General features: G+C 37.2%; 1 protein-coding gene across 2 annotated transcripts; it reads left to right on the forward strand.

Moving 5' to 3' along the window:
- Positions 1–5434: 5434 nt before the first annotated feature.
- On the forward strand, positions 5435–10778 carry LOC132191370 (5-methyltetrahydropteroyltriglutamate--homocysteine methyltransferase). 2 transcript variants are annotated; one of them, XM_059606339.2, is made up of 12 exons: positions 5435–5544; positions 6552–6905; positions 7011–7098; positions 7549–7676; positions 7775–8166; positions 8256–8419; positions 8695–8775; positions 8873–9039; positions 9134–9239; positions 9367–9617; positions 9739–9940; positions 10053–10778. In XM_059606339.2, exons 2-12 carry the CDS (start codon positions 6556–6558, stop codon positions 10419–10421), a joined length of 2298 nt encoding a protein of 765 aa, XP_059462322.1. In that variant the 5' UTR covers positions 5435–5544; positions 6552–6555; the 3' UTR covers positions 10422–10778. The 2 variants fall into 2 exon arrangements, with proteins under 2 accessions (XP_059462322.1, XP_059462321.1); XM_059606338.2 differs by lacking the exon at positions 5435–5544 and adding an exon at positions 5938–6166.
- Positions 10779–23096: the final 12318 nt, after the last annotated feature.

The raw sequence follows: 23096 nt of genomic DNA on the forward strand, positions 1-23096 counted from the left end.
GACCCCGGACCGGAGAAATTGGTGTTCATCTACTCATATGAAAAATTGGAAAACTGTCCCCAAGATGGACAATTACCAGAACTATGATACGGGTTTGAGCAGTATGAACATGGTCCATGTGGGTGAAAATTCTGAGGGTAGTTGGTTGGAGCGGGTGTCCTACAACTAGGAGTAGCATTAAAATTACCAAACGAAAAATTCATTCTTATCCTCACTCTTTAAAGCAAAACACACCTCCACATGAAATGGTAACCAATTTTTTTTTTTTTTTTTTTTTTTTTTAAAAAAAGGAAACTAAAATAAACAAAAATGAAAACCAACACAGAAATACGAAACTAAATAGAACTACAAAAAAAAACAAAAGACTCAGAAACTCACAAAACGGACCAAACATAAGTTTGGCAAAATTTTAGGTGATGGCCCATTTTGATGCAGTCTACAGAGGTGCGCTTGAGCGCAGATGATGTGCGATCGAGCGTAGATGCGCGCGGGGTGTGTGCTCACGCGCACTTGCGGAAGCGTCGAGCGTAGGCACGCGGGATGCTTGCTGCGTTAGGCTCGAATGCACTCGAGCACAGGTGATGTGCGATCGAGCGCTTTGGCAGGGACTAGTTCCTTCAGCAGAACTGCAACAGAAACAACAAAAACAAACAACTTTTTCTCTCTTTTTTTTTTTTTTTTTTTTTTTTGTTTAGTAACTATAAACAGAAACAAATAAATTTTTTTTTTTTTAAAAAAAAAAAAAAAAAAAATTGTAAAAAGAAAATTACAAGTAGAAAAATAAAATCAATTTAAACAAAAATCAATTTTCACAAACAAACAACTCCCCGGCAACAGCTCAAAAATTTGATGTACAAATTTAATTGTACACGCAAGTGCACGAGTCATGTGCAATAAAGTGTGTGTGCAAGTGCGAGGTCAAATCCATAGGGAGACGTTTTTGCAAAAGTCAAATTTCTAGTTTAAACCAAGTTTATCTTAACCTAGTTCCAAATTTCGTATTTCTGTCGTGCAAAAAAAAAACATAAACATAAACTAAACTAAATGATTTAAAAACAATTAATGGGAAAAGTACAAAAGGTTATCCGAATCCGCCTCGCCAAATCAAACAACATGTTCTTACATTTTATGCATACAACAAACAACCGAAAAGTTTATACATTGTTCAAAAGTCGTAAACACGCACATTAAATCATTCGATGAATCCATCCATTAAAAGAATCACAACGAATATTCAATTGAAATCAAATCATCCACAGTATCCGTAGATCACAATAGATATTAGTCTCAATCCAATCATTCTATGTACCCCCAAACAAAACACAACAAATATAAAATTTAGCATGAATAAAAGAACATTCAATCAAATGAAATTAATCAAACAATTGAATTGACTTCGAATAACAATTTAATTAAAAATCACATTGTATACATAAAAGGACAAGAACATGAATGTTTATCAATGACAAGGTTTCATCTTTAACCTTAGTTGAAGGTTTTAGCCTCTCATGATAACAAAAATCATAACAAAATGAATTGACATCGTAAAAAAACGTAAAACTTACAATAGAATTGGTGTTTAAAGCTTCAAAAACCCTGAAAACACGAATTTTAACAAAGTACGGCGCCCCCGGCTTGTCTCCGTACGTTTACAATAAAAAAAAGTATTTATAAGCTAATTTTAGGGTTTCAGCACTACCAGGTTGGCCGAATGCGGTTGATCGCACTCTAGGTGCGATCGATCGCACTTGTGCAACATGTCTCCTGTGGCGCAGGGCGCGAGTGCGCTTGAGTGCACTACCAATCAGAATTTGCCTACTTTTGTGAGCATGACTTTATAGATCTTTGAGTTAGCTTTCCAATGGCACTAAGATTACTTCAATCTGAGCTCTACAACTCTAGATATGACCTTTTTAGTCGGACTCGTCGGGTAAGAATCATCACTCGATCCAAATTTGCTGTTAATGCTCACTGAAGTGTCTTAAGCCCAGAATTAATGGATTTTCCCTTAAAGGCATCGTTTTCCCTTAGCGACCTACAAAACACTAAAACACCAAAACTAATCGAAACATCAGAAAATAATAAAATTAAAGGCTTAGTAAATGCAAATTAAGGAGTCCAAATATGCAATATTTGGCACTCATCACCGGTGTACCATGTCATACGATGCAATTAATCTTATCCATCTTTAATATGCATAGTTTTACAAGTCTCATCATTATCTTGTTAATCAACATACGTTTTCACAAAAGAGAGTTCAAAGCAGTCAAAAATGTATTTCATGAGAGTTGCAAAATATGCATGTTTAATATATATATATATATATATATATATATATATATATGTGAGCCTTACGACCTCGGTGAGTACAAACTCACATGGATACTTGTTGTTACTTTTCCCACGACTATTATATATATATATATCTATATATATATATAATAGTCGTGGGAAAAGTAACAACAAGTATCCATGTGAGTTTGTACTCACCGAGGTTGTAAGGCTCCTCCATAAAATTTCGTAGCGTTCGTCCGACAACCCTAGCGTACGTTCGGTCCGAAAGTCCAAAATTCCCAAAATTCCCTTCTAGCTGTTCCTAGTGACCCAAAACCCAAATTAACCTTCTAAGTAAGCTACCTAAGTTTAGTTAATTATTTGGGTCACTACAACCGCGAAACCTCCAAACTCTTAAGAGTGTAATCATAAAAGTTCAACGAGTTCTGAAATCAAGACAAGTATTTATATCACTATAGCTTTCTTTCTTCACGTCTTAACGGGAGCTAGCTCACGTTCTGATAGGAAGAGCAAAATATTGTAGATCTGACATTTTGAAAACATTTCGTCATAACATGAGTTAGTTCTTGTTAAGACATAAAGAGAAAAATAAACTAGATTTGAATACTTGCCGATGATCATCCAATAGGAAAGGTAGAAACACCTGTCACATCTGCATTCTGTCATGTCATCCAACGGCGAAGGCCAAGCCCAACTCTTGGTATCCCGTCACATTTGCGTTCTGACGTACTATCCAACAGGGAAGGTCGAGAGTAACTCTTGATATCCCGTGACATCCACATTCTGACGTCCATCTAACGGGGAGGTCCAAGAGCAACTCTGTATGTCCCATTACTTGCCCATTTTGATGCCCATCTAACGGGTAGGTTCGAGAGCAACTCTGTATGTCCTATTACTTGCCAATTCTGACACCCATCCAACGCAAAACACATAGAACACTTCTAAAACATCCAATCTTCACCTCAACACTTGGGAAATGAATGAGAAATACAAACAAATGTTTTGGTTATTGAACAAGGCCAAAATAAATCTAACAATGCCTCCACCTTACCTCCAGATATATTTACATTGGAATGTCATCTCGTACGAGTATCTCTCTCTTTACAACCTAGTCCACTACCTCTGACGGTTCCTCCCCACAATACACCATTTTGTATTCACTCATCCTAGACAACCATTGCTCCTTCTAAGCTCACCACCCGCATACCCTCGCTAATGACACAATCTCCTCTCCTACAAGTTCTCATACCTTTGGAAACACCGAGAATGTAATGGTTGCTAAATTAATCCTTTGGGGCCTGGGATCAATCCTGACTAATGGAGGATCAATCCTAGTTGCTTAGGATCAATCCTCAGGGCGCCTCGGAAACTTACCTGAACCATCCCAACTTGATCCCAACTAACCCTAGGGTTAGGGTTGGGGTATTACACTAGGTCTTATCCTGAAGAATCCAAGTTAGATTCCTACTCGAAGTTGAATTGGAGTAGGAGACATAATCTGGGTCCAATTGGGACTCCTTGAAGAATTTGGTCTAATAGTCCTACACCAAATTGAATTGAAGTAGGAGTCCAGGTCCAAATCAAACTCTAAAAACGCCCAAGCCAGGTTAAAGTAAAAGACCTAATTCAGGTCATACTCCACTTCTCTAACTATAAATAGGCTCATACCCCAAGTATAAACCTCAGATTGAAATTTTGTACTTTAGGCATACATATTATCCAAGAAATTGACCTAGGCATCAGAGTGAGACCCTATCGGCACACCTGGCAAGCTCCTTTGCTTATTCTCTTGTTTTGCAGCGATTGTGGGAGCATCAAGAAACGCAGATTGAAGGTTATAAATGCCTCAAAGAACGTGTAGTTCACTCTGTCCAGAAACTGGTCTAACAATAACTATTTCTTCACTCTTGAAACTATTTTAACAAGAACTATTTCTTCACTCCTAGAACTGTTCTAACAAGAACTATTTCTTCACTAACACATATCGATAGGGGTGGCAAAACGGATTGGCAGGCAACCCAAACCCGACCTGCTTGACTTGCCACCCGGACATGACCTATTTAGATAACCGGGTCAAACAGCAAAACCCTGGCACAACATAGAAAATTATCGAGTAACCCAATACGACCCGTTTAAAATAACATGTCTTGTTGAGTTGACATGACCCAATACAGCCCGTTTAACTTACAGGTTATATCAGGTTAAATATGACCCATTTAGCTACGAGTAGTGTCAGGTTGACATGACCCGACACAACCCATTTGAAGGAAAAATGTTGATAATTGACAATTAATAAAACCATTCAGAATGTGATAAAAACATAATTGGTTTAATTGTCTATTAAATTAGCAAATTAGCATTTAATAAAAGCATTCACAAAGATTAGCAAATTTTCATTTCCATCATAGCAAATAGCAAATTTCAAACTATAAGGTTTACATGATAAATGCTTTGGGAATTGTTTCTAATATGTTTAATAAATAGCAAATAGCAACTCCATCATCTCTTGGAATTAAACCCATAACACCAAATCACTTATCAAGTAAGGTGGAACCATATTAAGAAAAAGATAGTCAAAGAGAGCTAGCAAAAACAAAGTAACAAAGAAAAAAGAAACAAATGCTATGGGTTTAGGTTTAGGTTTTTTCACTTTTTTTAATAAAAAGAAAAACGGGGCAGACAGTTCTAGCGAGTTAACCCATCTAACACGAAAATTAACAAGATGACCCCTTTTTTACCAAAACCCGCTTAAGTTAAATATAAATTTTGTAACTTCATATCATATTTATTTATGTCAAATTCGCGAATAGTAAGAAAATTGTGGCTTGTACCGACAAACTCATTTACTCTTTTGCTTCTTTTGCGTATCATTCCATGTGTTTGTTCATGGTGCATAAAAGTGTCCCAACGACATCTGCTTGCTTGGTAGTAATACAAGTAGAAGTACAAAACACGAAACAAGTCGGTGTCATCACCTAATACCAAGACTGGGGCCCTCCCTATTCACCCTCATCTCCCCCCCCACGACCTATAAGAGCGCGTGCAAAAATCAAACAGCTATAATTGAACATAGAAAATGGGCTAGATCTACCACCCCCGGCCCCCCCCCCCCTAATCCCGAAATCGGCTATAAATACCCCCGGAAGGCTCTCCTTTCAACTCGCGCTTTGCTCTCTCTGCTCCATATCTTGTATTGACTGAGAACTAAAGAACCAGTCTCTCTCACCCAAGCGGTTCTTCCTCCGAAAGGTACGCTTGTACGCTCCGTTAGTTGCTCTCAGTCCTTCATTTCCCATGCAAGCACACGATAACCCCTCCCTCTTCTTCAATCATTCGTAAATACATGTGATGTCTTTGAACTGATCTAGTAGTTGCTGTTCTTGGTCCTTGTCTTTTCTTTACTGCTCTCTGTTAGTCTAAAGTCTGTTTTCCTCGCTGGGATCTATTGGTGAGTGTGCCAATAGAAGGACCATTTGTTTTTTCGTTGGGTTAGCATTTCTAGGATTCGTTTGTTGTTGTCGGTGGCTGGTTGCTGCGTATGTTGGGTCCACGGATCTATTGGTTTCTGGCTTGTACTTGTAGATCTAGTACTGGGTTTTGCCTTTTGCAATAGATCTGAAGTGGAATAGCTTCTGGGTGTTTAAGATTTACTCAACTGAATGTAGACAGTCATTTGCAATTTGAACTTGCTCTGTTCTCCAATTTCAGATCAATGCCCTGCTTTCGATATTCGATTCTATAGCTTTACTTAATTGAATTTCCGAAGATGGCACCGCAAATAAGTTGATTGTTCCTCAAACAACTCCTTTATGAACCTACAAATTGCATTAGTGTCTGATTTTGGTAATCTTAATGCAAAACAATCTTATAGGTGAGACATATGGAATCTGTTATGGAGCATAGAAATTAGAAATGATCTTCCTTAATAGTGCATCGTAGATCTGTATTTTCGACAGCGGCTTAAATTGTAATTTGAAACTGCATGTTTCATACTTTACTGTTATAATGAAAGATTTCATGAATCTGCTATTTGAAACTTTTTGTACTTTGAAACTTTTCGTGTATTATTGTACTTTGGAAGATGTTTCATTAAATAGTATCTGTTAATTAATATTTTTTAGTTTCACTTATCTAACTTGCTGCATGCATAGTGGAAGATTTCAAGAATCTATGATATGAGCAAGCTTCTCATTTGCTACCAGTAGTTTGGGTCATTAGAACTGAATTTTGTTTTTGGTCTGGATCTTGTGATTTAGTATAATGGCGTCACACATTGTTGGATACCCTCGCATGGGCCCCAAGAGAGAGCTAAAGTTTGCTTTGGAATCATTCTGGGATGGGAAAAGCAGCGCCGAGGATTTGCAAAAGGTGTCTGCTGATCTCAGGTCTTCCATCTGGAAGCAAATGTCCGATGCTGGGATCAAGCACATCCCCAGCAACACTTTCTCATACTATGATCAGGTGCTTGACACCACTGCACTGCTCGGTGCTGTTCCAGCGAGATATGGTTGGAATGGTGGTGAGATTGGATTTGACACCTACTTCTCCATGGCCAGAGGAAATGCATCTGTACCTGCTATGGAAATGACCAAGTGGTTTGACACCAACTAGTAAGTGCTGACCGTCCTTTACATGTTGCGTTGATGAAGATATTTCTACTATCGTTATTGGTTTTTGTAGTTTTATACTGATCTATTGTTGTTGTGTTGATTTAGCCATTTCATTGTCCCTGAGTTGGGACCTGATGTGAAGTTCTCTTATGCTTCTCACAAGGCAGTCGATGAATACAAGGAGGCTAAGGCGGTATGACTCTATTTCAATTCTATAGTTCATTTGTTCTATCCGTTAACTAATTGGATATATAATAAAATAGGTGTATCCTAGCACTTCATCAAGATACGAGGACAATAAATGTAGTAACTTTTTCTTTGCCAAATGTAATTAAAGTAGAGGGGATTTATTTTGAAAATATCGAATAACTTCGTATTGAATTTAAGAAATATATAGGAACAAACATAGCATGTACCTGCCGGGTTTGCTTCTTATGATCACAATTACTAGTTTTCCCCCCCTTCACCTTTTCTTTGGTAGGTGGGGGGTTGGGGGCTATTCCTACCATGTGGACCCAATGAACTGTTGTACAACTTTAATCCCATATGATTTTTTTCTGAATGATTTTCTTGGAATTATTTTACTTTAAACAAGTTTATTAATAATATTTTTAAGTATCGAGTTTCTCTCTCTCTTTTGCAGCTTGGAGTAGATACTGTTCCTGTCCTTGTTGGCCCTGTGTCCTACTTGTTGCTGTCTAAACCTGCGAAGGGTGTTGAGAAGAACTTCCCTCTTCTCTCCCTTCTCGGCAAAATCCTTCCTATTTACAAGTAAGATGTTGTTACCTCGCATGTATGTCATTTTGATTATGGATCTAAAATGATTTGACTTCTTAAATTTACTGTTGTATCAATGAACAACTCTTCAGGGAAGTGATATCTGAGCTTAAATCAGCTGGTGCTTCCTGGATTCAGTTTGATGAGCCTACCCTTGTGATGGATCTTGATTCTCACAAATTGAAAGCATTCACCGAGGCCTACTCTGAACTGGAGTCATCTTTGTCTGGCTTGAATGTTCTCATCGAGACCTACTTTGCCGATATTCCTGCTGAGGCATACACGACACTCACTTCTTTGAAGGGTGTCACTGCTTTTGGATTTGATTTGGTCCGTGGAAGTAAGACCCTTGATTTGATCAAGGGTAAATTCCCTAAGGGTAAATACCTCTTTGCTGGAGTCGTTGATGGAAGGAACATTTGGGCCAATGATCTTGCTGCTTCTCTTGGTACATTAAAGGCTCTTGAGGGCATTGTGGGCAAAGGTACACATTTTTTGTGCAATTTGTTGCCCGTGGTGATAGATGCTTTAATTGTATGAAGTTCTATTAATGTTTTTATCTTGTCGGTGCAGATAAACTTGTGGTCTCTACCTCCTGCTCGCTTCTCCACACTGCTGTTGATCTGATTAATGAGACTAAGCTGGACAAGGAAATCAAATCATGGCTTGCTTTTGCAGCACAGAAAGTTGTTGAAGTGAATGCATTGGCTAAGGCATTGGCTGGTCACAAGGATGAGGTAGCCTTCCTTTCTTCATATTACCACTGGAAATACAAGGTCCCATTGAGGATAATGGTGAAGATTGGTTAGTAGAGTTATAAATTTAGAAGGGACAGTTGGCTATGTAATGCAGCATTGTTTGCTTTGAAAATTTAGTTGGGTTTTTGTTTGTACTTCTGAGAGAAATCTCTTAAAACAGCATCCATGAAGGCAACTTGACTTTGAGTTTGTTTATTACTTTTCTTTAGTCGATATAAATGCAATGTACTCACTGTTGGTGGTTCTATTTTCAGGCATTCTTCTCTGCAAATGCTGCAGCTCTGGCATCAAGGAAGTCGTCCCCAAGGGTGACAAATGAGGCTGTTCAGAAAGCTGTGAGTGCATTTTTCATTTTTCACTTTTCTGCATTTTAAGTGGCTGTGCTTCATTGGCTCTGTATTTACTGGTGACTTGATATCTTTGCTTTATCAGGCTGCTGCTTTGAAGGGTTCTGACCACCGGCGTGCCACAAATGTGAGTGCCAGACTGGATGCTCAACAGAAGAAGCTCAACCTTCCAATTCTCCCAACCACCACCATTGGGTCCTTCCCCCAGACCATTGAACTCCGAAGGGTCCGTCGTGAGTACAAGGCCAAAAAGTAAGCAAGCTGACCATTTTCCTTCTTTTACTCGCACCCAGTGAGGTTTCGACAGTTTATCTAATGTATGCCTGATCAATGTTACTCTCTTTAGGATCTCCGAGGATGAATATGTGAAGGCCATCAAGGAGGAAATTAACAAAGTTGTCAAGCTCCAAGAAGAACTTGATATTGATGTTCTGGTTCATGGAGAGCCTGAGGTGGGATTTCCCCGGATATTAGTATCTCAGTTTATTTCTTGCATTTCTTGCAACTGAGCTACCTTATTTATGTGTGGTTTCTAACTTTCCTTGTGTTGCTAATTGTGGGAAAAAAAATTCATTACAGAGGAACGACATGGTTGAGTACTTTGGGGAACAGTTGTCAGGTTTTGCCTTTACTGTCAATGGGTGGGTGCAATCTTATGGATCTCGTTGTGTGAAGCCACCCATCATCTATGGTGATGTGAGCCGTCCCAATCCAATGACCGTATTCTGGTCCTCTGCAGCTCAGAGCATGACTGCTCGCCCAATGAAAGGAATGCTTACGGGACCTGTCACCATTCTCAACTGGTCCTTTGTCCGTAATGACCAGCCCAGGTATAAAAATCCTTCATCACCCAGATGCCAAAAAAAGAAAAAGGGATGATGAAATCTATTTTTACTGGTTGATCTTTTCTAGACTGCAGCTCTTTAACATGATATATTTTCCTATTCCCAGACATGAGACTTGCTATCAGATAGCTTTGGCCATCAAGGACGAAGTGGAGGATCTTGAGAAAGCTGCTATCAATGTTATCCAAATCGACGAGGCTGCTTTGAGAGAGGGGCTGCCCCTTAGGAAATCTGAGCAATCTTTCTACTTGGATTGGGCTGTTCACTCCTTCAGGATCACCAACTGTGGTGTCAAGGACACTACCCAGGTTTATTCCCTTTTCAGTTTTCACTCCCTATTTCATACCTTAAAGTACAGCTTTTCATTTCCTTCTCTTGGTTCCATTTTTTGCATTATGCTCATCCTCTAACAATCTACAGATCCACACCCACATGTGCTACTCCAACTTTAACGACATCATCCACTCGATTATTGACATGGATGCCGATGTGATCACCATTGAGAACTCCCGTTCCGATGAGAAGCTCCTTTCGGTCTTCCGTGAGGGAGTCAAGTATGGTGCTGGAATTGGGCCTGGTGTCTATGACATCCATTCTCCTAGAATACCATCAACTGAAGAGATTGCTGACCGGATTAACAAGATGCTTGCTGTGCTTGAGACAAACATCTTGTGGGTTAACCCTGACTGTGGACTCAAGACTCGCAAATACGCTGAAGTGAAGCCGGCTCTCAAAAATATGGTTGCTGCTGCCAAGCTTCTCCGCACTCAGCTTGCCAGTGCTAAGTGAAGCCGGCTCTCAAAAATTTGGTTGCTGCTGCCAAGCTTCTCCGCACCCAGCTTGCCAGTGCTAAATGAGGAGTCATTTACAAGAGCGCTTTGAGTTTGAATCTCGAAAATCTATCAGTTCTGAATTGAGAAAAAAACCAAAAAAAAAAAAAAAAAGAAAAAAGGAAGGAAATTCCTGCTTTATTGTTTGAATAACTGTGTAATGAAATATTTAGTAGGCCTAATATGCCCTTGATAGCAATTATTTCTTCTCTTTTCTAATATTTTTGTATTTTTGGGCTCTGCCCCTTAATATCTTTCAAAGGGCATCAAACTGCCTGGTGTGCTTCAATGGATGAAAAGAAATGTCATTGACAGTGCATTTGACGATACTAGTTCATTCGATTTTATGTCACTTTAATCGCCACTTAAAGTCAGGGCCAACTACTCTTATGAATATTTTTATGCGAAATAGGTAATTATACTTTATCTAATTTAGCTAATGAGTTTTAGTAGATATTATACATTCGATTATTTATTTATTTTTATTTATATCATTTAAATTTTACTTTTTTATCATAATTGTATTTTTCTTAAAGATTCAATTTTTCAAACTTTGGTAAAAAAGATGTGGAGAGATAAATAGTATGAGAAAATTTTGGGAAAAGAGATGTGGAAGAGAAATAGTAAGAAATTTTTTTGAGAAAACAGAGATGTGGAGAGAGAAAAAGTATATTAATAAGATTGATAGGTGAAAATTGCCCACTACATGTAGCGGAACATGGTTCACAAATGCAAAAAAAAAAAAAGTATTTTACATTTGAGATGCATAATTCGATGTAGAGTGGTTTTTTAGTATTTTGTTTATCTATTTTAGATAAAAATAAAAAATTGCTAAGTCATTGTAAGTGCTCTTAGAGTTGATGGTATTAACATTAATTATATGGGTCGGAATGGGGTTTGCATGTGACATTTTGTACTAGCAATTTTTGATATGATATGCGAATTTGACATTAATTGTACAAGAAATTAGCGAGTTAGCGTTCAATTTAATTTGTTTAAATAAATAAATCGGATTATATTTGACTTATATAGTCTTATACTTGTACTTTAACATGACTCAAACCTAACATGTGAATTCAGTGATAATTTGTTTGTCGCTTGTGGCCGTTGGCCCTAACTGAAGTCAATGTCTGCTTCTCGAGGTTGCTAGGTGTTGCTATGGTGGTCCCAACTTCTTTAGGTATCTTTGAAGAGTCATGCACTGAGGTAACTTGATGTCATAGCTCTTGAAGTTGGACTCTTAACATCTAATTTTATCCGCCATTTACAAAATGAAGAAAAATGTTTGTAAAGTTTAAGAGCATTCTCAATAAACTCCTTATTTTTTAGCTAAAATTTGACTAAAAAATTTATTTCTTTAGTTTAATTACTAGCTATGCAAAAGTATCAAATAATAAATTTTCTAAATTTTACTCTATTTTATTTAAATATAATTTTTATTCTATCTTCGATTATTTTCTATTTTCGAAATCACCCCACAAACGCATAAAAATTTCTCAATCCAAAATCACTCATCCCAAACAACAGAGAGAAGCCAAAGAATAGTAATCAAAACAACTCAGCAAACCCGACTACACAACTATACCGTCACAAATCCAACAAATCCCCTACATTCTCCAATACACTGAGGTTCGTGGATGGTGTGAAGGAGGGAGAGAGAGAGCTTGTGAGGGAGAGAGGAAGCGTGAGGAGAAATATAAAAACATAAAAATTGAAGTAGAGAAATGATTTTGTCCTTCAAATGTGGAAAGAAATTTGACAATGCGTAAAATAGAGAGGGGATAGAAAGCTTGATGGAACTTTGGTTTTTGTAGAATTTAACTACTTTTTGGCTAAAAGTAGATTTTAGAGAGTTTATCGATGATGCTCTAAGCGCTTATTGTGAATTTATGTATTTATTTATAGAAAAAGTATACATATTCTCTCAACCTAACACTTAATTTATAGTCTCTCTTCAACTAAGATTGTATCAATGTTCTCTTTCAAACTACAAAATAGTTTGCAATGTACCCTCAAATGACAAAAATACCCTTAGTAAAAAAAAAACTATTTTCTTTTTTCTTTTTTTTTTTTTTAAAAAAGAGATGCCGAAAGCAAGGGTGTACAACCAGTTGCAATTGTGTTATTTCCTCCTAACCGCAATCGCAACTAGTTTAGGTGGTTACTCATTTTTGTATAACCACAATTGTAGCCACTAGGCCAGTTAGCAGTTAATCATAATCGACGGTTATATGCTTATTGAAGGCCGATTATTAACCAGTAACCATTTTTTGTAGAAATATTTTTTTTTAGACATCATGAGTTGTTCATCATATCGGGCCAGTCCCAAAGCGTAAGGGTTTCTAAAATATGTGCAAAGTTAGCATTCTAATCCTCTTCAAGACCAAAATCTAATTCATAAAGTTTCTTCACTTTTGAGCATTTTTATCTCTTACAGGGTTGTTAGTGTTGGGTTGGGTTTCCCTCCTAAGTGGAGGATGGCCCAAACTTGCCCAAATTTGTGTAACCCATGTATGTTTGTATTAAACCCATATGGAGAGACCCATTTGGAATAGGGTTTGCTAAACCTAATATCCTTTAGAATAATAAGAAAAAGACAAAAGATACAAGTAGCCACCAGAGAAAGAGAGGGAAAGAGCTTCAAAAACCAGAATCTTCCGTCCAGCCTTGTTCTACAGCTCCAACTGACAAGCGTTTGTGGTCCAATTGAGCTAAAATTTTGCGGGGATATTTATGACACGTGACTCTTCATTGTAAACGGTGGAGATTGGATTCTGAGCATTATATCGGCTTTTGAGCCCGTGCACAGTAACCTCTAATTGGGTGATATCTTTCTTTATTTCTTGTAGAAGTTGATTTATGCCAAGAAATTTTATTTCTTGAAGGATAGCTACTGATTGTATGCCTCTAGTTGAGATCAGAGAAGACTCATGTATTCTTATTATTGTTGACAGTGGAATAGTTTAAGTGGACTACGGTCCCGTGGTTTTTTCCTTCTCACATCGGGAAGATTTTTCCACGTAGAAAATTGTGTGTCTTGTGCTTGTGGTATTTGGATATATATTTTCCACATATATATTGCTTTATTTTATAGTTTCCTGCAGATTCACACAAAGAGAGAGTTTTGTGTATTGTTATTTCTCCCAACAAAGTGGAATCAGAGCTAGGTGCAATCGAGCGCACTTAAGTGGTTATTATTCTGTTAATATCTTGTGTTGAATTATGGAGGCTAATCTAAGTAGAATGGTGTATTTGAATGGTTCAAATTATCATATATGGAAAGGTAAAATGGAAGACCTACTTTATGTGAAGCAATTTTATTTACCTGTGTTTGCTGCTAAGAAGCGATGAAGAATGGACTTTGATGCATAGACAAGTCTGTGGATATCTTAGGAAGTGGGTCGATGATAATGTTTTGAATCATATTGATGGTGAGACACATGCACGCACACTTTGGAAAAAACTTGAGGAGTTGTATGCCCGTAAGACCGGAAATAATAAAATGTTTATGATGAAGCAATTGATGTATTTGAGATACCAAGATGGACCCTTTAACAGATCACTTGAACACTTTCCAAGGAATTATTAATCAGTTGGCCGGGATGGGTATCAAGTTTGATGATGACGTTCAGGGGTTGTGTTTACTTGGTACATTGTCAGACTCTTGGGAGACATTTAGAATGTCATTATTTAACTCAGCTTCAAATGGTGTAATCAATATGGATCTGGCTAAAAGTAGTGTATTGAATGAAGATATGAGAAGAAAATCACAGGGATCCTCTTCACAGTCAAAGGTTTTGGTTACAGAAAGAAGGGGGAGAAGTAAGAGTAGAGGTCTGAAGAATAGAGATAAATACAGAAACAAGTCAAACCGGTTTGCTAATGTTGAGTGTCATCACTATGGCATGAAAGGGCACATCATGAAGCATTGCAGAAAATTGAAGAGAGAGAACAAAGACAAAGGGAAAGAGACAAAGAATGACGATGGCAAGAATGATGATCGAGTTGCCACCACTTCTGGAGACTTCTTCACTGTTTATGATGATGATGTCATTAATTTTGCATGCCATGAGACTAGCTGGATGATTGATAGTGGCGCTTCAACTCATGTTACATCTCAACAAGATTTCTTCACGTCCTATACAGCTGGTGACTTTGGGACGGTGAAGCTGGGCAATGATGGCTTGGCCAAAATCGTTAGTATTGGAGATGTGTGCTTGGAGATGAGTAATGGCATGAAGTTAGTTCTTAGAGATGTGACGCATATTCCTGACATCCGTTTGAACTTGATTTTTGTAGGTAAACTCGATGATGATGGGTATTGCAGCACCTTTCGTAATGGTCAGTGGAAGCTCACTAGAGGTGCTATGGTTGTTTCTCGAGCCCATAAGTTTTCTACTTTGTACATGTTGCAGGCAAAACTCTCCAAAGACATTATTAATGCAATGGATGATGAGTCTTCAGTAGAGTTGTGGCATAAGAGACTTGCCCACATGTGTGAGAAAGGCTTGGCAATACTGGCCAAGAAGAATCTTCTATCTAGGATAAAGAGTGCATCTTTAAAAAAGTGCACACATTGTTTGGTAGGGAAGCAAAACAGAGTCTCCTTCAAGAGCTCCCCTTCCACAAGAAAGCCAGGTATATTTGATCTTGTACATTCAGATGTCCGTGGCCCTATGAAGACTAGAATACTTGGTGGCTGCCTTTACTTTGTGACCTTCATAGATGATCATTGAAGGAAGTTGTGGGTATATACCTTGAAAAGAAAAGATCAAGTATTGGATGTGTTTAAGCAGTTTCAGGCCTCAACTGAGAGACAAACTGGGAAGAAGTTGAGGTGCTTCAAAACAGATAATGGGGGAGAGTATTTGGGTCCTTTTGATGAATATTGCAGGAAATAGGGTATTCGGCATCAAAGGACACCTCCGAAGACTCCTTAGTTGAATGGTTTAGCTAAAAGAATGAATAAAACACTGGTTGAGAGAGTAAGGTGCTTGCTTTCACAAGCACAGTCACCAAACTCCTTTTGGGGGGAGGCTTTAAGTACATCAGTACATGTTCTTAATCTCACACCATGTGTTCCTCTTCAGTCTGATGTACTAGACAAGGTTTGGACTGGTAGAGATGTTTCTTATGATCATTTGCACGTCTTTGGATGTAAGGCATTTGTGCATATTCCCAAAGATAAGAGATCTAAACTGGATGTGAAGACCTGACAATGTATCTTCTTAGGATATGGCCTAGATGAGTTTGGCTACAGATCGTATGATCCAGTTGAGAAGAAACTAGTGAGAAGCTGAGATGTTGTATTTATGGAAGATCAAACCATACATGATATTGAGAAGACAGAAAAGGCAGTGCCTCACTATAATGATGGTTTGATTGACTTGGATCCGGCTCCTTTGACAGATTTGCCAGCACAGGTTGAACACGATATTCAAAATGACCAGCAGGTTAAACATGATTTTCAAAATGACCAGCAGGGTCTAGGTGATACTGATATTCCTTTACAAGATAAGGCTCATGATCAGTTGCTATTACCAGAAATACCACCAGATGTTCCACTCAGGAGGTCTACTAGAGACTGACATCCTTCCACTCGGTATTCTGTAAATGAGTTCGTGTTACTAATTAACAGGGGAGAGCCCGAGTGTTATGCAAAAGCCATGGAAAATGAACATAAGTCAGAGTGGGTTGATGCTATGCAGGATGAGATGCAGTCATTGCATGACAATCACACTTTTGAGTTGGTTAAGTTGCCTAAGGGAAAGAGAGCTTTGACGAACATGTGGATTTACAAGGTGAAGCAACAAGAACACACTTCACAACCACGGTACAAAGCTAGGCTGGTTGTCAAGGGATTCAGACAAAGAAAAGGTATTGACTTTGATGAGATTTTCTCTCCTGTTGTGAAGATGTCATCCATTCGTGTGGTTTTTGGTTTAGCCGCTAGCCTAGACTTAGAGATTGAGTAGATGGATGTGAAAACTGCCTTCTTTCATGGTGATTTAGAGGAGGAGATTTATATGGAACAGCCAAAGGGTTTCAAGGTGAAAGGAAAAGAGGACTATGTGTGTCGGCTTAAGAAAAGTCTTTATGGTTTGAAGCAGGCATCCAGACGGTGGTATAAGAAGTTTGAGTCTGTTATGGAGGAGCAAGGCTACAGGAAGACTACTTCTAACCATTGTGTTTTTGTGCAGAAATTTCCTGATGGTGATTTTATTATTCTATTGCTTTATGTTGATGACATGTTGATTGTTGGCATGAATTCTTCCAGAATTGATAGGTTGAAGAAGCAGTTAAGTTAGTCATTTGCAATGAAGGACTTGGGGCCAACAAAGCAAATTCTTGGGGTTCGTATTCATAGATGCAGAAATGACAAGAAGCTGTTTATATCACAAGAGCAATACATTGAGAAAGTGCTTGAGAGGTTCAACATGAACAAGGCTAAAGTGGTTCGCTCTCCTATTGCTACACACTTTAAGCTGAGCACAAAGCAAAGCCCTTTAACAGATGAAGAGAAGGAAGATATGGGAAAGAGTTCCATATGCCTTAGCAGTAGGAAGCTTGATGTATGCAATGGTTTGTACGAGGCCAGACACAACCCATGCAGTTGGTGTTGTTAGCCGGTTTCTTTCAGATCTAGGAAGAGAACATTGGAATGCGGTAAAGTGGATTATGAGATATCTGTGAGGCACTTCCAAGTTGAGTCTTAGCTTTGGGAGTGGCAAACCAATGTTGGTTGACTATACAGATTCTAATATGGCAGGAGATGTGGATACCCATATGTCTACTTCGGGTTATTTGATCACTTTCTTAGGAGGGGATGTTTCTTGGCAGTCGAGGTTACAAAAATGTATTGCACTTCTTACAACTAAAACATAGTTGATTGCAACAACAGAAGCTTGTAAAGAGTTGCTATGGATGAAAAAAAATTTACGGGAGCTTGGTTTCAAGCAACAACAATATGTGTTGTTTTGTGATAATCAGAGTACTATTCACCTTGCTAAGAACTCTTCATTTCATTCGAGATCAAAACACATCGATGTAAGGTACCATTGGATAAGAGATACTCTTAATGACAAGTTGCTAGCACCTGAGAAAATTCACACCGATGATAATGACTCTGATATGTTAACGAAGGCTCTAGCATGGGAGAAGCTTCAAACTTGTCGCTCGATCACCGGGATGGTGAATCCCTCCACCTAGTCGGGAAGGGGGAGATTTGTTGGGTTAAGATGGCCCAAACTTGCCCAAACTTGTGTAGCCCATGTGTGTTTTTATTAAACCCATATGGAGAGGCCCATTTGGAATAGGGTTTGCTAAACCTAATATCCTTTGTTATTGCAAAGAGAGAATAATAAGAAAAAGAAAAAGATACAAGCAGCCACTAGAGAAAGAGAGGGAAAGAGCTTCAAAAACCAAAATCTGAAAATTCCGTCCAGCCTTGTTCTATAGCTCCGATTGACAAGCTTTTGTGGTCCGATTGAGCTAAAATTTTGCAGGGATGTTCATGACATGGACTCTTCATTGTGAATGGTGGAGATTGGATTCTGAGCATTCTATATCAGTTTTTGAGCCCGAGAACAGTTACCTCTGATTGGGTGAGATCTTTCTTTATTTCTTGTAGAAGTTGATTTTTCCAAGAAATTTTATTTCTTGAAGGATAGCTGCTGATTGTATGCCTCTAGTTGAGACTAGAGAAGACTTATGTATTCCTGTTATTCTTGATGGTGGAATTGTTTGAGTGGACTACAGTCCCGTGGTTTTTTCCTTCTCACACCGGGAATTTTTTTCCACGTAGAAAATCGTGTGTCTTGTGCTTGTGGTGTTTGGATATATATTTCCGCATATATATTGCTCTATTTTATAGTTTCTTGCAGATTCACACAAAGAGGGAGTTTTGTGTATTGTTGTTTCTCCCAACAGTTAGGTTGTAGATGGAGCATGCCAACGCCAATTACTCCCTCCCATGCCATCTTAGTGAACTCTGATTGATTAACCTTACAACAAAACCAAAAGATACATAAGAAAATGAAAAAAGTTTCATAGGTAGCACAACATGCTAAAATCTGTACCAAAAAAAAAGCAAGAATTCTAATGTGTCAAAACAAGAAACTAAACTACCAAAATTCAAATAATAGATAATGGGTTGAACTAAGCTACCAAAATTCAAATGATAGATAACAAATCGGATATAACCAAAACCCAACAAGTGTATTACTCTTTTCTACTCAATTTATCCCAATCTCAATAAACCAATACATATATAGCCAATTTTTTTCACTGAAACCAAACAAGAAGCAAAAGCCCCATATGGGCCTTTCATATCTTCAATACAAAAAATCCCACTAAAAGTTTCATTGTTTATTTATGTATTGCATAAAAGTTTAATATATATATTGAAGGGGTGGTTTGGCCACTCTAGATATGGTCGAAAGGGGTGGCCGGAACCACCTCATGGCCTTAGGGATGGTTCAGCTATCCCCTCTTCCACCCTTTTATTAATTTAGTTTTTAGTTTTAAATCTTAAATTTTTGTATTTTTTATTTAGGGAAAACTTCACAAACTCTCCTTAAACTTCAACTTGTTTTGACACTACCAGTCTACCCCCAAAGTTTAAAAACTCTTAATTAAGGGTATTAAACTTTCAATTTGTTTTAGTTACCCTATTCCGTTAGGATTTTTCGTTAAATCTTGTCAAAATTTCCAAAATACCCTTATTGTCTTTTATAAAAAAATAAAAAAATATTATAAAGATGTTGAAAGAATATTGTAAATATATTTTTTTATATAAAAAATAATAGACATCTGAATCTTTACAATTTTTTAATAAACGCCTTTATGTCCCACTTTGAGCTTATGTAAATTAACTAATTCATTTTCTGGCCTCAGTTATGTATTTATTTATTTGGGTTGTTTTATTTTAATAAAACATGGGCCAAGAGATTTATAATCTAAGTGGCTAATTATTTGGAGAGAATTGAGCTTAGAAATTAAATAAAGCTTTGGGCTCATGCATTTATTTTCTATAGGCTTAGGCATGAGCTTTGCGCTCAGAGGATTTAACTAGAAGGGCAAGGGAGGTTTTAAAGGCTCAAGTATAGATAAATGAGCATTGGGCTTATGGGATAAAACCCAAGCCCGAACATATTGACTAAAGGACTTGGTCTAGGGGTAAAACACTAAACCTAAACATATGGGGAGAATAATTCTCCCCATCGATGTGTAACTAGAAGAGCAAGGGAGGAATTTTCCTCCCATGACTGTGATTCTACAAGGACTGATTTGTAATCCTAGTCCCACTTGTATTCATGTGCTCTCATTTCCTACTTCTCAAAGGATCCTCAAATCTATAAATAAAGGTGCTATTGAGATATTTGAGAAGCAAAAATCATTCAACTCCTCACAAAGTAATACACGACTAAGAGAGAAATTTTCACTTTGGGTTTTGCTTCTAGTTTTTCTCTAGCTCTTCAAAAAACTATGTGAGACCACACTCCTAGTCATGTTTAGTTATCAAAGAGTATCTAACGGAGGAATCAATTCTTCAGGACCTTCTAGTTCTCGAAGAACATCAAGAACTTTAAGAACATCAAGATCTTCAAGAATATCTAGTTCTTGAAAATTACGAAGAACAACATGAATAAGAGGCCACCTTTGAATTTTTGTTCGAGATAGAAGAAGGTTTTTATCCATAGTTGTACAGTCCTATGCTCCCATGCCTAGGAGAGGCAGAATTATCATGTATGTAACACAATCTTGTGTTTTTATTTTAATCTTGCCATGTTTTTCTTGAAGTTAAAAGTTCTTAGGATTACTTATTTTTCCGCTACACAAACAATACTCTTAGGAGTTAAATTTTTACCAACCGATCACAACAGTCTAGCCACCTATAGAATATTTAGAAGTCTTTTGTTTATTATAAGTATGGGTATTTTATAGGGGTGTCAACCTGGTCCTAGTTCCCAGTTATTGGCCAAAACCGGGAACCGAGATACCCCGGTTATTGATTTTGGGAAACCGGAACCAGGTAATCGGTTCCTGGTTAATCGGCCGGTTCCAGTTTGTACCTGGTTATTTGGACCGGTAACCAATTTTTTTAAAAAAAGTTTGTATTTTGGGCTTATTCAACACCCAACTCAAAAGGGCTCATTGGGCTCAACAAGCTGGCTTAGAGTTGGATTTACAAGGAAAGGATATGCCTCTTTTTTATAGAAAAGCAAGCTTGTACGGTTCCATTTTTTTAGCAATGTGGGACTTCTGAAGCTGGCTTACTGGGTGCTTTCTGAAGGCTTCTTCCTTAATTAGAAGCAAAAGAGGAAATACACATGGCACTGTTGTGCAAATTTTAATATACTCGCAAGTGCACGAATCATTTGCAATATAATGTTTTGCAAGTGCTAGGTCGAACTCACAGGGAATTGTGTTTTTGAAGAACAAATTATAACTAAACTAATTTTATCCTAACCTAGTTCCAAAAAAAGTTTGAATTTTGAGTTTTGAAAATTAAAGGATAAACATAAACTAAATAAAATAAAACAAAAGATAAAGGCTAAGGTTTGGGAATCCACACTCACCGAATCATAACAACATACTCCATGTTCATCAATATTTATCTGAAGTTCTCACAATTAAAATCTTAGCTATGTTTTACTATGCTTTAATAGTTAATCAAAACCATCTCATGTATCCATTCATTGCACAAATCACTAAAGGAATCCAATATCAATTAAATCATCAGATGTATCCGTAAATCACAAAAAATATCAAATCTTAATTGAAACACTAAATGTATCCGTAAAACAAATCACAAGGGATATCCAATTATTTAGGCAAATAAAATCAAGCAATCAATTGTGTGAAATTATCTCAAATCGTCAAGTGTATCATTGAATCACAAAAGATATCCAAGAATCACTCTACACATTGAAAGAAGTAAAACAATTGAAATATTAAACTGAATAAAATCAGATAAATAAAGACTTACATGAAAGTATTGATGTACTTCATCGGTGAGGCTTCATCCTCAACCTTAGTTGGGAATTAGTTCCACATAAAAATAAAACTAAAATCTAAACCTAAACTAAACTAAACAGAAACTAAACTAAAGAATTTTGCTCTCTGGGATTGTCTATCTTTTCTTGAATGCAAAGAAGTCTATTTATAGGCTTAGGGAAGTCCTAGAAGCCCTATTAAACCTAGATAATTCGGAGGTCTGTCTCCCAGTCAAAATAGAAGTCTGAAATTAGAATAGGATTTGTCCAGATTTGTGTCCTTTTATTACGGAGCGATTTTGGCATAGTAACCGTCATAATTAGGAAAATCCTATTTCACAATGAACTGTAGCATTTTGAGTTAGCTTTCCAATACCGCTTGAATCCCTTCAATCTAATATTTGAGAGGAAAGTTATGGTCAAAATATTAAGATGTGTGCAGAATCTAAATTTGAATCCAGTCCGAAATTTTATCCAATTTGAAATTTAATACAATCTGATCTTCATTTTCTTGGATTTGGTTAAACTTAAACACATCATCTAGGTCCTCTCAAAGTATGCTTTCTTCCAAACTTTGCATTTTTTCCTTTATAAGTTGTAGTTTTTCTTCAATGTTCTACAAAATACTAAAAACACAAAATATTAAATAACGACACAACTAAATGATTAACTAATGTAAATAAAGAGGTCCAAGTATGCAATATTTGGCACTTATCAAACACTCCCAAACTTACATTTTGCTAGTCCATGTTATGCAAATATCTACCTAAATTAATAGGCAAATAATTGTACGTTTTACCTGCAAGTGCACAAGGTCAACATAGTAGTATATGGTGCAAGTATAGGATCATTCCCATGAGGATTGCTAAATTTTGCTTAAATTAAATTCCTTAAGTAAAACAAAGATTGATTTTGAAGTGATAATAATAAAAGGTAGGGTTTTGATATCCACCACTAATTACATTTAGCTAATATAACAATATGTCAATGCTTTGATCATGTTATGCATATCTAATGTTTGTCAACATAAGGGCATGGGTGTATACTCCTTAAGTTATAAATTTCCCTAAGCAACGAGTTAGGCATGGGTATATACTCTATCTCTTTTCTTTCTTAAAGGATTTAACATGGTGTATACTAAGTTGTTCTTTAAGAAAGCATGATTCTATGGAAATCGACAAACACATGAGGCCTAGGGCATGGGTGTATACTCCCGGTTCCCCATGTTGATTAACTCAAGAACCCAGTGTGGATTTCTTTTGTTACTTTTATTAAACCCAGGACTCGGTCATCCAAATTGATTTAACTAACTAGTCCATACCACTTGAATATGTTGATAAGACACACACATATGAGGAATTTATGAAAGCGAGAATTAATCAAGTTAAATATCACAACATGATCGTCATAAAGGCGCCAATATTGAATATTAACTAAATATAACTAGGGCTTTAATCTAGCCCTACTAAGTAAATTAGTCACACATAAGTTTGATGTTAAACATCTTCATAAAATAAAAATAGAAAGGAAAAGAATAAACCCGAAACTTGAACTTGAAGAGCTCCAATTCTTCTCCTCGGAAATTGTGTGTCTATTCTAAAGGTTTAAGGGTCTATTTATAAGCCTTAGAAATACTC

Source organism: Corylus avellana, chromosome 10, assembly GCF_965113065.1.
Source record: "Corylus avellana chromosome 10, dhCorAvel1.hap1.2, whole genome shotgun sequence".
Taxonomy (NCBI): domain Eukaryota; kingdom Viridiplantae; phylum Streptophyta; class Magnoliopsida; order Fagales; family Betulaceae; genus Corylus; species Corylus avellana.